The sequence below is a fragment of the Onychostruthus taczanowskii genome, unplaced genomic scaffold, assembly GCF_017590055.1.
Source record: "Onychostruthus taczanowskii isolate IOZ18803 unplaced genomic scaffold, ASM1759005v1 scaffold17, whole genome shotgun sequence".
NCBI classification, from domain to species: domain Eukaryota; kingdom Metazoa; phylum Chordata; class Aves; order Passeriformes; family Passeridae; genus Onychostruthus; species Onychostruthus taczanowskii.
This window is the reverse complement of record NW_024498906.1, coordinates 12,238,652-12,253,648: the sequence shown is the minus strand read 5'-3', so window position 1 is coordinate 12,253,648 and position 14,997 is coordinate 12,238,652. Positions and strand designations below refer to the sequence as shown.

Here is a 14,997-nt window from a genome sequence, read left to right as displayed (position 1 = left end):
GTTAAAAATAACAATTCGAATAATAATTAAAACCAAATCAAGATTATTATTAATGGCAGGTAAAGATTTTAAAGTGATTTATCTGCTCTTGATAAAACAGATATTTTGATTAGCTATTGTAAAAACTAGAAGATTTATAAAATGTATTACTAAACTTTTTAGGTGTTTATTTTATTTATTTTCTAGGTCACCAACTGTTACAAACAAAACTAAATTTCAGAGAAAAACCTATATTTAGTGAAGTGCCTTTAAACACTGTAAGAGTATTTACTGATAATTCTAAGAAAACACACAAATCAGGGTGTCAAATACATTAAAAACATCAGAATGAAACATTCAAACAATCCAAAGTTCTCCTCAAATTATCAAATTAGCAGTAATAATTAGAGCATTTTAACTATTTTAAAAACTTCTCAATTTCATGATAAATTCTATTTATATAACTAATGTAGTTAAAAGAATAAAATGATTAGTCTTAAAGGACATTGATAATAAGAGTTGCTTATTATTCATATTATTAACAAATAATCATTATAACATTATTGATGAATAATAATATTATTGTTATTATAGTAGTGTTATTATATTGATGTTAATATTGATGTTGTTGTTTCCAAGTGGGAAAAAAGAGATTAAACCCAGGGAAATTCAGGATCTTCACAGCCCAAAGTTTACAGTTCCCAAAGCTAGAAAATGCAACGAGCTCAGTTCTAGCAGAAACTGAATTCTGTAAATAAAAAGATGGATCAGGAGATTTCCCAGCTCTGCCTGTGCCAAGCCCTTGAGGCTGAGGAGTTCCAGGGAATCTCCCAAACAATTCCAGAAACTCACATTTTCTATTCCGTTGCCAATCCTCAAGATGCCACTGATGAAATGTGGGATGTTCTGGAACAAGGATAAAAAAAAATAGAAAAAAAATTTAAAAATCAGTTATTGAGAGGAGATAATTGGAATTTCTGCCTGCTCAGGTTCAGCTCAGTGACATTTCCTGTTCTGCTGGAATTCAGCATCACTGGGGCAGCTGCAGTCCAGATTTTTGTTGAAAAATAAATGAGAAGAGAGAATTCCTGCTGAAGAAATTCTGCCCCTTTGAGCCCTAAATCCCAAAGAAACCCAAAGCTGAGACATCCCAAAATCTGCTCCTCCAAATCCACTTTACTCTTGGATGTACAAGCCAGAAAATGAAGAGAAATTAAATAAGAAATATGTTATATCTATATTTATAAGATAAAATACACCTAAATTTACAAAATAAAATATGTAGCTTGGGGTTGGACACACAATTTCAAGAAATGAAGTAAAAAATGTTTTATTACCTAAATTTAAAATAAAATCCACAACAAATGGAACAAATTCCTCACGTCCTCCTCTCCACCATTCTGTTTCTGTTTTAAGTCAGCTAAAGCAAATTTAAAATATCATTTTTTGAACGATGGGGAAAAAAATTATTTAAGTCATTCACCCACCAACTTCATTTCTGACTGCAAATATTTCCTAAATTATCCCACCTGGAATAAAGCCTAGGCCACAATTTCTTTCTGGAAAGCTGCAACCCAATTATCAAATCATTGATAATTACGTCTTCACTTCAGCAAAAGGAAATGTCTAATTCAGGATATAACCCCGAGATGCTCAAGGGACAGATTTAATGAACATATATTTGAAAATGGAGAAATTTGAAATTCAAAATCCAGGACTTACAACAACTCTTTTAATTAAATCAGCAAGGTCTTCCATAACATTGAACTCAAAGACTTTCTTCGTGTTCCAGTCCAGAAACACCAAGCTGTTGGAAACCAGAATGAATTATTATTTAGACAAACACCAAGCTGTTAGAGGTTCTTAATTATGAATATTTAGAGGGATTAGATCTGAGAATGTTTAAAAATTCACGTCCAACCCTTCAGAGGAGGAAGGAGAAAAATAATAATAATTAAAAGAAGAAGAGCTGGAAAGGTTTTGCTGCTTTTGAAATGTCAGCATCTACAAAAATACTGAAATACCTCCCAAATTTCAGCTTCCCAGACTCCCAAAGATTCCAAAATTCAGATTCCCAAAGATTCCGAACTCCAAAATCCCAAAGATTCCAAACTTCAGAAAATCAATCTTAATCTTTTCATTTCCTGTGGATTCAAGAACTTGACCTCAACCAACTCCAACATTTCTGCACCAGCTGGAGCCTTACTGGAAGCACCCAAGGAATTTTCACCAGAACAAGGAAAAGTGGGATGATTTGGAGGGAAATCTCCTTGGAAAATGTGGACACTCACCAAAATTCATCCACAAAGGTCGTGCTCTCCCTCGTGAAGAGTGCACACCAAAAGATTCTGATTTTCATCACATTGCAAAATTCCCTTAGTTTTTCCACGGGCTGACTGCACCACACCTCACAGGGATCAACTCCTGGAAGGGCAAAAAAAATGGGAATTACAGGGCACAATTCAGGCATTCCAAAGTTCCAATAAACATTAAAATAAAGAATTAATTCAGGCACTCCAAAGTACCAATAAATATTAAAATTAATCATTATTTCAGGCATTATAAAGGACCAATAAATATTAAAATAAAGGATGAATTCAGGCATTCCAAAGTGCCAGAAAACATTAAAATCAATCATTATTTCAGGAATTCCAAAGTATCAGTAAATATGAAAATAAAGGATTAATTCATGAATTCCAACGTGCCAATAAACATTAATATCAATCATTATAAAGTACCAATAAATATTAAAATAAAGGATGAATTCAGGCGTTCCAAAGTGCCAATAATTAAAATCCAGGATGATTTCCAGCCTGTATTCCTGACAAACCAAAGCAAGGGAATCTGAACACTCTGAACTCACCTGGTAATTGAGGGGGTTTTGGAGAGGGGGTTTTTATGGAATTATGGATAGGTTTTGCACCCAAGGTTTTGCACCCCTGTATTGTGAATGGATAAATTAAGATAAAAATGGATAAATTAAGATAAAAATGGATAAATGCAGCCTCTCCTTGCTGGGCTGGAAGGGAAACATCAGCCTCTTCCACCTGTATCCATGAATTATTCTGGACAAGAATAATTGAATTAAGCAGGGCAAGAGGGCACAAAAGCATCAGGGTTTGTCCTCAAAAGCATCCTGCAATTCCCAGAACGTGGATAGAACTGGGAGGGATGGAGGGGAATTAAAAATTAAATGGGGGCATTGAGGTGGCTTCAAGTCCTCTGGAGGAAATTAAAAGTTTATTGGGGTGGCTTCAGGTACTCTCAGAGCAGAGAAGCCTCACCTGAGAGTCAGGAAAAGACAGACATGGAAAAAAAAGGAAACAACCCACCAAAAAATACACACCCACAAAAAAAAAACCAACAAACAAACAAACAAACAAACAAACAAAAAAAACAAAACAAAACAAAAACAACAACAACAACAACAACAAAAATCACTTTCCACGGCCGTTTATCTGCTTATTCCCACAAATTAGAGGGTGGTGAAGAAAATATAATTTTGAATTTGAGCCATCTGTTCTTCTGCAACTGGGAATTTTTGGTTAATTCTTACTGCAAAACCTTCTCTGCAAAAAAAAAATAATAAAATCCCAAAAAATGGAAGTTGTTTTTAGACCTACACAGCTAAAACCACCAGCCTTGAATCTCCATCCTCACAGCATTCATTGCCTGCATTTATGTAAATATTACTGAATATTTAAGTTATTTTAGGAGAAACAGATGAGAATTGTTCCAGGGTAACAGAATATAACAATGCTTCTGCTAAAAAATAATAATGAACCAACTTTCAGGCAAAATAAGGAAAAGTAAAACTAAATAGCAATTCAAAGATCCAAGAAATGGAAGAATATTGGTTTCGTTTCCATACCTGTTTTAGGATTAGGAGGCACTGTCTGTCCAGAGGCTCCATGACGCTAAAGATAAACAAAATACTTACATATTTATATGTAATATATTTACTTATTTACCATTTATTACATTGCACAGCCAATAGCAAACAAAGAAAGCATTTTGTTTGGAGAAAAAAAGAATATTTACCTGCATCCCCATTAAAAAAATGGCCATAGGTTAATGGTTATGAATGGACAAGAAAAGCTTTACTCACTTCTATCAAAATTTAATTTACTCACATTTATTAAAATTGTAGTTAGTTTACTAAATTTCAGTTAAGTTTAACATGTGTTTTTCAGTGGCATGTATAGCTTTTTAGTGGTTCTACAGACTGCCAATTACACAGAAGCTTTTACATTATTTCCATAAATTATTCTTATGTAGAACCATGACACTGACAGGGAAAATTCATCAGGAACTGGAGCCACAGGACACAGGGAATGGTTCCCACTGCCAGAGGGCAGGGCTGGATGGGATCTTGGGAATGAGGAATTGTTCCCTGGCAGGGTGGGCAGGGGCTGGGATGGAATTGCCAGAGCAGCTGTGGCTGCCCCTGGATCCCTGGCAGTGCCCAAGGCCAGGTTGGACACTGGGGCTTGGAGCAGCCTGGCACAGTGGAAGGTGTCCCTGCCATGGCAGGGGTGGCACTGGATGGGATTTAGGGTCCCTCCCAACCCAAACCATTCTGGGATTAAATAAACAGAGCCTTGCTGGGCACAAAGAAAATTGGAAGAGACTGGAAGAACAAAGAAGGGGCAAAGCTGCAGTCACTGTGCAGAGCTGAAACCCCAGGGACCCAGAGCTGAAATCCCATAGGCCAAGAGCTGAAATCCCAGGAACCAAGAGCTCAAATCCCAGGAATTCAGAGCTGAAATCCCACAGGCCAAGAGCTGAAAACCCAGGGGCCAAGAGCTCAAATCCCAGGAACCCAGAGCTGAAAGGTCAGGGACTCAGAGCTGAAATCCCACAGACCAAGAGGTGAAAACCCAGGGGCCAAGAGCTCAAATCCCAGGAACCCAGAGCTGAAATGTCAGGGACTCAGAGCTGAAATCCCACAGGCCAAGAGCTGAAAACCCAGGAATCAAGAGCTCAAATCCCACAAGCCAAAAGGTGAAAACCCAGGGGCCAAGAGCTGAAATCCCAAGAAAGCAGAGCAGAAACCCCAGGAAGCCAGAGCAGACTGCCCTGCAGGGCCACGGTTTGATGTGTGAGGCTGAGCTGCCGCAGCCCAGGAATGGCCACAGGACCGACAGGCTGGGCAGGCTGTGCTGACAGGAGCTGCACTCACCAAGGCCCTGCTGCTGTCAGGGCACACAGGCTCTGGCTCTGCCCCAGTTTGGGGTTTTTGTTAGGGAGTCATGGCCAGGGTGAGGTACCTGCATGGCAGCTTGAGTTCATCAGCACTGGGAATGACTCTGGAGATCTGAGCAGAGAATCCCAGAATGATTTTTGTTGGAAGGGGCCTTAAATATAATCCCATCCCATCCCATCCCTGCCACGGCAGGGATACACCTTCCACCATCCCAGGCTGTGCCAAGCCCCAATGTCCATCCTGGCCTTCAACATTCCAGGGATCCGGGGCAGCCACAGCTGCTCTGGGCACCCTGTGCCAGGGACAGATCTGGGTAAAACCCCCCTGGAACATTCTGCAAGTTTCCCATGGAGCTCCAACTCCACTTACCTGTTGAAAGTAGGATGAATCACCAGCAAAAAGAGCCAAGGCTGCAACAAGGTCGGATTTGAAGAGAGGATCAGCCATGGCACATCACCCTGAGAGAAAGGGAGGGTGAGAAACACAAACACCTGGAGCTGTGCCCCACCTGCCACGATCACAGCGCTAAACCTCACTTTGCCGGCTCTAGGCAAAACCGAGCAGCAGTTAAGCAGAGCTTAACGCTGAGAACACCCGTCCTAAACCCTGCTGAAAGCTTGGCACGGCGACTAACTCTGATCCACACCGCGACAGGAGCCGGGGCACTTCTCTCTGCAGGGACAAGGAGCAGCAGCCCGGGAATCACATCGGCACCTCGGGAATCACGGCTGCACCCCCCGGGAATCGCGGCGGCTGCAGCCCCCGGGAATCGCGGCTCCACCCCGGAATGCCGAACACCCCGCCCCGTCCCGGCAGCTCCCGGGCTCCCCCCAACGGCGCCATCCCATCCCGGAAACCCGCGGGCTCTGGCACGTGCGTTATCCCGTGTGTTATCCCGCCGGCACAGCGCTGTCCGTGCCGGTGCTGCGAGAGCCCGGAGAGGCTCCCGGCACCGCGCTCCGCCTCGGGCAGGCCGGGAGCGCCCGTCACGGTGCCGGGCACAAACCGGGCAGCAAGCGGCGGTTCCGCGATGGGCGAAGAGCAGGGCAAGGCAGCCGAGGAGCACCCGCTCCATTCCTCCCTCCCTGTATCCATCCCTGCATCGCGCACGCACCGCTCCGGCTCCGATTCCCGATTCTGATTCCCGATCCGCTCCTACGCCGCCCTCGCCGCTCCCGCCGCCCCAGCGCGCCCCGCCCGCCGGACGCCCCGCCCATTGGCCGCCCGCCCTCTGACGTCACGAGCCGCGGCCAATCGGCGGGCCGTGCGCCTGCGCGCATGGCCGGATGCTGGAGCGGGGAGAGGGAGCCCCTTCCTCCCCTTCCCCCCTTCCTCTGTTCTTCTTCTTCCTCCTCCTCCTCCCGCTGTCCCAGGCTGTGGAAGGCGAAGGGGCAGAGCCCGGCGGGGGGTGGGGGAGGGAGGGGCACAGGGGGTGCCCCCAAGGGGCTCCCCAGGAAATCTCCGCCATCCTCGTGTCCCTTCTCCGCCCTCCCCGCGAAGTTCAAGGGAAGAGCCCAGGATGGTTGAGAACTCTCCGGCCCCGCTGCCAGAAAGGGCAATTTACGGATTTGCGCTTTTTTTGGGCTCGTGGTTTGGCTTCAGTGAGTATCCCACAGCCGGATCCGTCACCCCGGAGTGCTGCTGTGCTGCGTTCCCGTTTTTAATCCGTTTTTTACTCGAATCACGCACGTTCTCACATTCACTGAGCGCTGGAGGTAGTTGTGGTGTTGCCTTCCCCACCAAAATACTGGAAAAAAAAAAATTAAAAAATTAAGTCAGTCTGGTCAACAGCAGTGGAAAATATTTTGGGTTCCATCAGCTTTTCTGTGCTGGTGTGATGGGTTGCTCATTTCTCTGGAGATCCAGGGTTGGAGAGGGTAGGGAACACTTTTCCAACACAAGAAAAGGTGCTGTAAATCTCTTCAGTGCAGGATCCTGCTGTGGGTCTCTTGCACCCTCGGGCAGTGAGAAACCAGGGGGAGTTGGGCTCAGCTCCTCTCCCAGGAAGAACCAGGAAGGATTTTCAATAATTTTTCATTACAGTTCCATACAAACACTGCAATTCCACCCGTTTTTTTCCCATAAAATGACCTCTGTGAGATAATTTTCTGCTTTAATATTATATGTGTTCAGATTCCTTTGGCTTCTTTTTATTGAGGTGTTTGGGGGTGGTTTTGTTGTTTTTTTCTTTATTGTTCTGCAGTTTAAATTGGAATAAATTCTTGTCTGCCTTCATAGGAAATTAGACATTAAATGTTAAAGCAAATATAAAACTGATCCAGTGTAACCAGGGACTGGGCAGGATTTGTGTCTGAGAGGCAAATTCTGCAATCTTTTGGGAGAGATATTTTGGCTTAAAGAAAAGCAAAATTCAGTAAGTCCAAAATACCATCAGTCTTACTGTGACTTTTTAATTTTGTTGTGCAGTTTTGTACCTTATCTGGGCTTATATTCCTGAGACTTGGCTCTTTTCCCTGGGACTGACATACTGGCCTCAAAAGTAAGTTCAGCCAATTAAACTCCTTAATCTTAATTATTTTCAAATTAAAAAAAAAAACCTTTTCTTTTTAAATAATAGCCTTGCATTAAATCCATTTTTCCCTGATGATAAAGGGCTGTAATGTTTCTGAAGCATTTTTTTATGTAGCTATGGTGAAAATGTTTTGTTGTGCCATGAAATAAATAATATTGGGATATTTTAGGATAAATGTGACATTTTGCTTTTAGGAAGTTTGCTGGTGGAAATACAGTAAACTTTAGGCCATAATTAAAAAATAAACACCTTTTTAAAGGAATTTATGTGGTGGTTTGTCAGTAGCTCCAGTGCAGTCAGGATCCATAATCAGAGGTGTTGTTTCTTTTCCTCCTGGAGAAATTCATCGCAGATACAATACCAACATTAAAACTGATTTATTATTAGGCATTTGTTACTAAATGTAAACTTGTAAATCCTTTTTCTCAGGTACTGGGCAGTTGCTCTGCCAGTTTATCTCCTGGTGGCAGTGGGAATTGGTTATATTTTGCTTTTTGGGATTAACATGATGAGCACAGCTCCACTCAACTCCACTCACACCATCACAGGTAATTTTATTGCTTTTTGAAAAGTTTAATCCTTCACTGAGAATTCTGGAAGAATTTATTCTGCAAAGAATAAAACCCAAATTTTAAGGCTTTAAATAAAACCCAAATTTTAAGCCTTTTTTAAACTCAAATATTTCATTCCTTGGAAGTCCTGGTGGGGTTTTCATCCTTTAAAGTAGCTAAATTTGTAGTGCTGCATTATAAAATTACATCATATTCTTGGAAGAAAAGGACCTGGAAGCCGTGAAATGTTTTCCTTATCTTTTGTAGATAACTTTGCAAAAAAGCAGCAGCAGAAGAAATTCCAAGAGGAGGCAATTCCAGCCCTGAGAGATATTCCCATCAGTGAAGTCAACAGGATGTTCTTCCTCCCTGAAAAAGGGATCTGCAACAGCAGATAGTTGTTATTAAAATCTGTTTGGACAAAGGATTAATAAAACTTACAGAGTTTTACTATTTAAAACCTCTCCAAGCTAAAAATAAAAACTCTTTCAGCTTTTTTTTTCCCCTGGATTTCTAATTAAATTTATTATTATTATTATTATCATCATCATTATTATTCACCTTAATAACCTGCATTCCTCTGAAAATTATGCCCCAATAATTTATCTGGTTATTCTTTAGAAATTGAAAAAGTGGCTTGAAAAGTGTTCTGTTACTTGCATCTTTCTGCTCGGAATTCCCCTCTGAGAGGGAAAAAAGAGCAGCTTTTAGACACAGTTTAGTTCTATTTCTCTTTGAATTCAGGGACAGAAAATGTGTTTTGCCAGTCAAACACTTGAGGATCTTTTTTTCGTTATTAACTGGAAGTGTTTGCATTGTAAAGATATTATTAGCCATTGTAAATATTAATAAAATGTGGCTGTTTTTTCCATCTTCACCATTTTCCTGTGGTTCTGGGAGGTTTCTCCTGGGCTGAGGTGATAAATGCTCCATTTTCCTTCACACAATTCTTTATTCAGCCAAATCTGTTGATCCCCCAGCCCCCAAAATATCAGATTTACTGAGTTACCAAAAATAATAAAGGTGGGTTGAGAAGATTTGCTGAAACAAGTCTTGAAATTACTTTTTTAAACTTATTTTTAAGAAAATAAAACTGACAACAAAGTTAAAGGGAATAGCTGGAATAGGGGAACTGACAGATCCATGCTGTTAAAACCCAAGGTTAAGTGGTTCAGATGTTTTATAAACAGTGAATTGTACTTTTTTTTTATTTATTTCCCTTCTCCCAAGTGTCACAGATACAGTTATCTCCAGGACTCAATGTTATTTAGGTCTATTTTAAAACCCAGTGAATAGAACCTCAGTATTTATTAAGCCTGTAACCAACTTCAGCAGAGAATTTAATTAAAAATGTTAATATTTCATTAAAAGATAATAAATTAATGAGAATTTACCTGGAAAATCTTATGCCAGTTCTTTAGAAATCTGTCAAAATGACCATCAGCTGCTCTGGAATATTTTAAGACTTGGTAGCAATCACTTTGATGTAAATACAAATCTGTAGCTGGTTGGGTTTTTTGCCTGAATTTGGAGGAAAAATCTCCTTGTTCAGTATTCCAGGTAGGATTAAAACACCTCCTTACTGAAGGGAAAAAAGCTTTTCAACATTTCACTTTGAAATACTGAATTTTAGCTGTATTGGCCTGTGGGGGTCTTGTATGAAAATGAATTTGTTTCTAAATCAGAAGAGCATTGATTTTTGTGGTAATTTAAAGTTATTAAAGAAGTTTTGGGGTTTTGTTTGCTGTTGTTTCTTGGCCCTGCCACGATCCTGTCCTTTTATTAATTTTCATTAATGATTTAATTTCCATGAATTCATGATTTGATGACCAGCAGCCACAAAGATGTGTTTACCCTTTTGTCATTCCTCTAATCCCGTTCCAGCCATTGAAGTATTGACTGCAATCTTTTTTTTTTTTTTTTTTCCCTGTGTATTTTCCACCCTTTTTCCTTCCTGAGACAGCAATTTCACCTGGAATTCCAACCTGCCAGTGAGTGAAGATGAGAAAAGATCCTTTGGGATCATTTGATGAGAGGATTAATTCAGTGCCTTGTCAAGGATGCCCAAATCCCTTCAGGGTCAAGGAAAACTGGAAAACGCCCTGAGAAACACAAATGAAAGGATGTAAACTTTGGGCAAAGATTGGATCAGGGATGAATTTCACTTCTCTGCAGACCCCACAGTTATGGGGAGGCCAAGGGGGGCTGTTTGGTCAAGGAGAACTTGCAGGGTGAAACTCAATCTTGGCTTTTCTGTCACTGCTGCTTCAGAGACACCCTGGTGACCTTTCCTTCAGCTTGGCCACGTGTGACACTTCAGAAATTGCCTCTGGGAGCAAAATCAAACCAGGCAATAGTGGGGGTTTGGGGCTAAAATAGAGATTTTGGGGAACTGGGCATCCACAGGTCTTGCCTGTGACTGGGATGAGAAGATACACAGTTCTGCAAAGAGAAGAGGAGGTTTTTAATGTAGATTTATATAAATTTTGCCTTAGATTTTGAGGGAAAAAAGTCCCTCACATGATTGAACGGTGGTGCCTTTCTTTACAAAACATCCCTCGATATCAGGTGTCCATTCTTCTCAGAGACTGAGGGGAAACTAAGTAAAAAAAAAGGGAAAAAAAAACCCAAAACTTGCCCTTGTTTTCGCCCTTCTGCCTTACTAGTGGCACAGCTGGTAGAGATCAAACCACTGCATTGTCCCTGCTGGAATAAAGCCAGGCATGAAAATTCAGTTTTGCATTTAAATGCACCTTTTCGGGTTCTCCTGCAGGCTTTATCCTGTTGGGGATGGATGATGTTTTACACATCTTGCTGTGAAAGGGAAGGGGGAAGGGGGAAGGGGGAAGGGAAGGGAAGGGAAGGGGAGTCATGAAATAAGGAAGGTCCATGGGTTTCCATGGAGTGGGGCTGCCAAATTTGTGTCTCTCTCTTCTTTCCATCTTGGCAGGAAAGGGAAGGATGATAAAAACATGGATTGTGAAGATGCTCCAAGGGATGGAGCAGCTCTGCTGGCAGGAAAGGCTGGCACAGCTGGGATTGTTCAGCTGCACAGGAGAAGCTTTGGGCTGAGCTCAGGGTGGCCTTGCAGGGCCTGAAGGAGCCCCAGGAAACCTGGAGAGAGACAATTTCCAGGGGATGGAGGAACAGCACACAGGCAATGGCTTCCAACTGAAAAATCACAGGTTTAGATCAGATATTAGGAACAATTTCCTCTCTGGGAGGGTGGGTAGGCCCTGGAATAGAATTCCCAGAGCAGCTGTGGCTGCCCCTGGATCCCTGGCAGTGTCCAAGGCCAGGCTGGACACTGGGGCTTGGAGCAGCCTGGCACAGTGGAAGGTGTCCCTGCCATGGATGAGCTTTAAGGTCCCTCCCAACCCAAACCATTCCATGATTTCCCTTGAGTTAAGCAGATAAACTTTTGCTGTTCTCTAAAGCATTGTCCAGACCATCCCAAAATTATTTCATAATTCCTTATTCCATAATGAATTCTGTCAGCTCCACTGGATCATCTCAAACCCCCTGTGGTTGGGCAGGGGGAGAACAGGAGCAAGGACAACCCAAGACCCCCTGATATAAAACAAAAAGCTCTAATATTAATATTAAATGTTCATCTTGGGACACATCTGTGCTAGGGGTCCATAAACATTAAAAATGCAACAAGTTCCTCTGAACTTCAATTTCATTTATGGGTGGAAATCACAAAATGTTTCTGCCTTATAAACAAAATATTTGACTGATCTTGTGTAGATATATTTTGTTCACCTTTCTTGTGGGCCTGAGTTGGTAAAATGTTTAATTTTAAGAGTCCTGCTTGCTGAGTCCTGTTGAATTTCCAGTCAGCTTTCACCCAGCTGGGATGAAAGGGGTGTTTTGTATCTCCCCATTCAGGAAGTTTCTCTTTTTCTGAGGAGAAAGTTTTGGAAGGATTCCGTTTTCTTCTGCCAGTTCCCTTCCAGAGGGGTTGCCAGAGTCAGTTTTGTTGGGGTGCTGTGCTATGGATGGAAAGCAGCTGAGAGATGAAGGCAGTGCAGAATAAATAGCATTAAATAGGAAATGTTTCAGTGAATTGGCTGGATTTTGTCTCTGCTGCTGTTGGGAATATTGCCTTTGCTCAGTTCTGCTCTGTTGTCATTCTCTCTGCACAAATGTAATTCAGGGAGTTACAAAAAATCCTGTGATAGTTCTTTTTCTCTCTTAATTAATCCTCTGTCCTCTAAATTAATCCTCTAAATTTAATATTTAGAAAAAACACATTTCTGTGCCATGTTTCCCTTGGATATTTGTATCCTTCAGAGGAAGGATATTCAAGGAAGCAGAATTCAAGGCTGCTGTACGAAAATCAACTTTAATTATCATTTTTCATGCAAAAGGAATCTGAAATTGCAGAGATTTTGTGGAGCCATCTCTGTAGCAGAGAATAAAAACCTGCTTTTTGCTGCCATTATTTTTAGGATTTTTTATACAAGAGGAATCTGAAATTGCAGAGGTTTTGTGGAGGCATCCCTGTACCAGGGAATAAAAAGCTGCTTTTTGCTGCCATCATTTTAAGGAATGGAAAATGAAAGCAGCACTGACTGGAAGTGCTGCAGCTGTTGAATTCCCTAGGGAAGGATTTTGTGGCACAGAGACCTGAGCCAAGAATTCCATCTGCTTCCAGCCTTGCCTTTGAAGTGCTAAACTCAGCCTAAACTCCTTTTGGGGATGCTCTGTCACCTTTTTCCTGTAAGTGATGGATGGTGCTGAGGTCACTCTGACTCTGCAGGGTGGGATTGCAGATGAGGTAAAAAATCAGAAGTGGAATCTGAAAGTTCCCTGCAGCTCAATGCTGCACCAGTTCACTTTGGGGCTTCTCTTAATAATTAACGAGCTGGGAAGGGACCTCAGTGCATTTTTTGTCTGTAATGGGTCATCACAGAGAAATGAAAGTATCCTGGCTGCTTTTCTGTTTGCTTTTGCTGCAGACTAAATAGTGAGGAAGCTGGGTCATTAGTAAATATAAAAAAATAGATTTAAAAAAATAAACTAAACTAAATTAACTAAAATAAAAATTTTTTAAAAATTAATTAAATAAAGAAAATAAAAATTAAAATGAAATAAATTAAATAAATTTAAAATTAATTAAACAAAATTAAACAAAAATTTAAATAAATAAAATTATTTTAGGATATCTCGTGAAATACCTTAAATTATCTGTGATTTGGTGCCATTTGTTTGGAAGTGGAGAAGTGGAAATTAATCTAAAAGCTGAATTTTCCTTTGTCACTCTGAGGTTTCAATTTCAACTCATTCTTGTCATTCCCTATGTGACAGGATTTTGTCTCGTGGTGTAAATTTAATTAATGATCCTCTTGTGAGTTTGCAAGTGGAGATCTTCCAAAAAGTCCTTCATTCTAATAGGTTTATTCATTTGGAATCTTAATTTTTCCAGACTTTAAATGTGTGACACTCCTTTGTTTGCCAGCACCTGACTGAGAGGAGGAGCTGGCACAAACTTCCAGGGCTTCTGAAAACTCTCTGACCTCATCTCACAACCACCAGAGAAAGGTCCAAAATCTGAAATTCTGCATTTGCTTTGTCTCATGGCAGTTTTGGTTGGAGTTAAAGGCCATTAAAAATAACGAATTTTATACCTAGTGGGGACAAATATTTAATCCTTGAGGTATTTAGAGGTGCTGGTAGCAAGGCAAGTGCTGAGAAACTCTCTGAGCATGAAAGACATTGTGGGGAAGGTGCCACATAATGCAAGTTTTAATGTGGTATTAAATTAAATTGTGGGTTTTAATCAAGGCTGACTTTTTTTTTTCTGGCTGGAAAAAGATTGCAGGGGGAAAATCTGATAAGAAGAGAATGGCAGAAGCCCAGAAAGTATCACAAATGTTTGGCAGAACCTGTGGGTTCTACTGGAAATGGGTGAGGCCAGCTGGGCATTCAGCATTTTTAGCAGAATAAATATATCCCAGGGAGCCAATAAGCAACATTTGAAACAATTCCTTGCCTAATTTCAGTGTGTTTTGTTTGGGTTATTTGTTCAGTGTGTTTTGTTTGTGTTATTTTGGGGCTGTACATTACATTATTCAGCCTCACAATCAATGCACATGAAAATGAAAATGCAATGAAAATGCAATTTTCACTTTCTCAGGGCTGCAGTGTCTAAAAACCCAGTACAATGCTCCCAATGTTCTTTATCTCTGTTACTGAAACCAACCTGATTTAAATAATTTGTGAAAGTCTCTAAAAACACAAAAGGATTTCCTCCAATTTTCCAGTGCTTTGACTCATTTTCCTTGGAAAGAGAATTATAAATGATTTCTTTTTGAGCTCTGCTGTATTTCTCTGTTTGGTCAGATGTTTGTCCACCCATTCCTGACAGTTCTTTTTAAAATTCTTCATTTTTTAATGTGGTGAGCTCTGCTGTATTTCTCTGTTTGGTCAGATGTTTGTCCACCCATTCCACAGTTCTTTTTTAAATTCTTCATTTTTTAATGTGGATTCTGGGTCTTTCAGGGCTCTTCCTCAGACTCAGACTCAGCATCACCATTGTAGAAGTGAATTGTGGCTTGTGCAGGAAAACTGGCCAGAACCTTCTCTCCAATGTCAGCAAGAAACTTCTGGGGTTTGGATTTGGGCAAATAAAGCCTGAGAAGAAGAAAACACATTTTAAGAGAAAAAGTTAAACAGTGCAACACTTGTCCATGCAATCTAGCTTGAACATTATAATTTATTTT

At 40.9% G+C, this 14,997-nt stretch overlaps 2 protein-coding genes across 5 annotated transcripts in view; one reads left to right on the top strand and one right to left on the bottom strand.

Annotated features, from left to right (window-relative positions):
- Positions 1 to 6,399, bottom strand: part of TTC3 (tetratricopeptide repeat domain 3) — a 51,875-nt gene extending 45,476 nt beyond the window's left edge. For 2 of the 4 annotated variants that reach the window (XM_041400009.1, XM_041400011.1), the window contains exons 1-6: positions 6,300 to 6,399; positions 5,555 to 5,643; positions 3,851 to 3,896; positions 2,271 to 2,403; positions 1,702 to 1,786; positions 832 to 885 (exon numbers count right to left, since the gene is read on the bottom strand). In XM_041400009.1, coding sequence (XP_041255943.1) covers positions 832 to 885; positions 1,702 to 1,786; positions 2,271 to 2,403; positions 3,851 to 3,896; positions 5,555 to 5,632 — 396 coding nt within the window. In that variant the 5' untranslated portion in view covers positions 5,633 to 5,643; positions 6,300 to 6,399. Of the gene's footprint in view, positions 1 to 831; positions 886 to 1,701; positions 1,787 to 2,270; positions 2,404 to 3,850; positions 3,897 to 5,554; positions 5,645 to 6,299 lie in introns of those variants that run through there. The other 2 variants (XM_041400010.1, XM_041400012.1) reach the window with 2 other exon arrangements.
- Positions 6,400 to 6,463: 64 nt separating this feature from the next.
- On the top strand, positions 6,464 to 9,146 carry LOC121333557 (phosphatidylinositol glycan anchor biosynthesis class P). Its single transcript, XM_041399992.1, has 4 exons — positions 6,464 to 6,786; positions 7,613 to 7,685; positions 8,148 to 8,266; positions 8,537 to 9,146. Exons 1-4 carry the CDS (start codon positions 6,705 to 6,707, stop codon positions 8,665 to 8,667), a joined length of 405 nt encoding a protein of 134 aa, XP_041255926.1. The 5' UTR covers positions 6,464 to 6,704; the 3' UTR covers positions 8,668 to 9,146.
- The last annotated feature ends 5,851 nt before the right edge of the window (positions 9,147 to 14,997 follow it).

What these genes read in the sequence shown, in the direction of transcription:
- LOC121333557 (XM_041399992.1), top strand. Translation starts at nt 6,705, where the DNA reads ATGGTTGAGAACTCTCCGGCCCCGCTGCCAGAAAGGGCAATTTACGGA. An exon ending in GGGCTCGTGGTTTGGCTTCA is followed by an intron (nt 6,787 to 7,612) that starts GTGAGTATCCCA and finishes TTTGTTGTGCAG; the next exon opens with TTTTGTACCTTATCTGGGCT. An exon ending in CTCCACTCACACCATCACAG is followed by an intron (nt 8,267 to 8,536) that starts GTAATTTTATTG and finishes TATCTTTTGTAG; the next exon opens with ATAACTTTGCAAAAAAGCAG.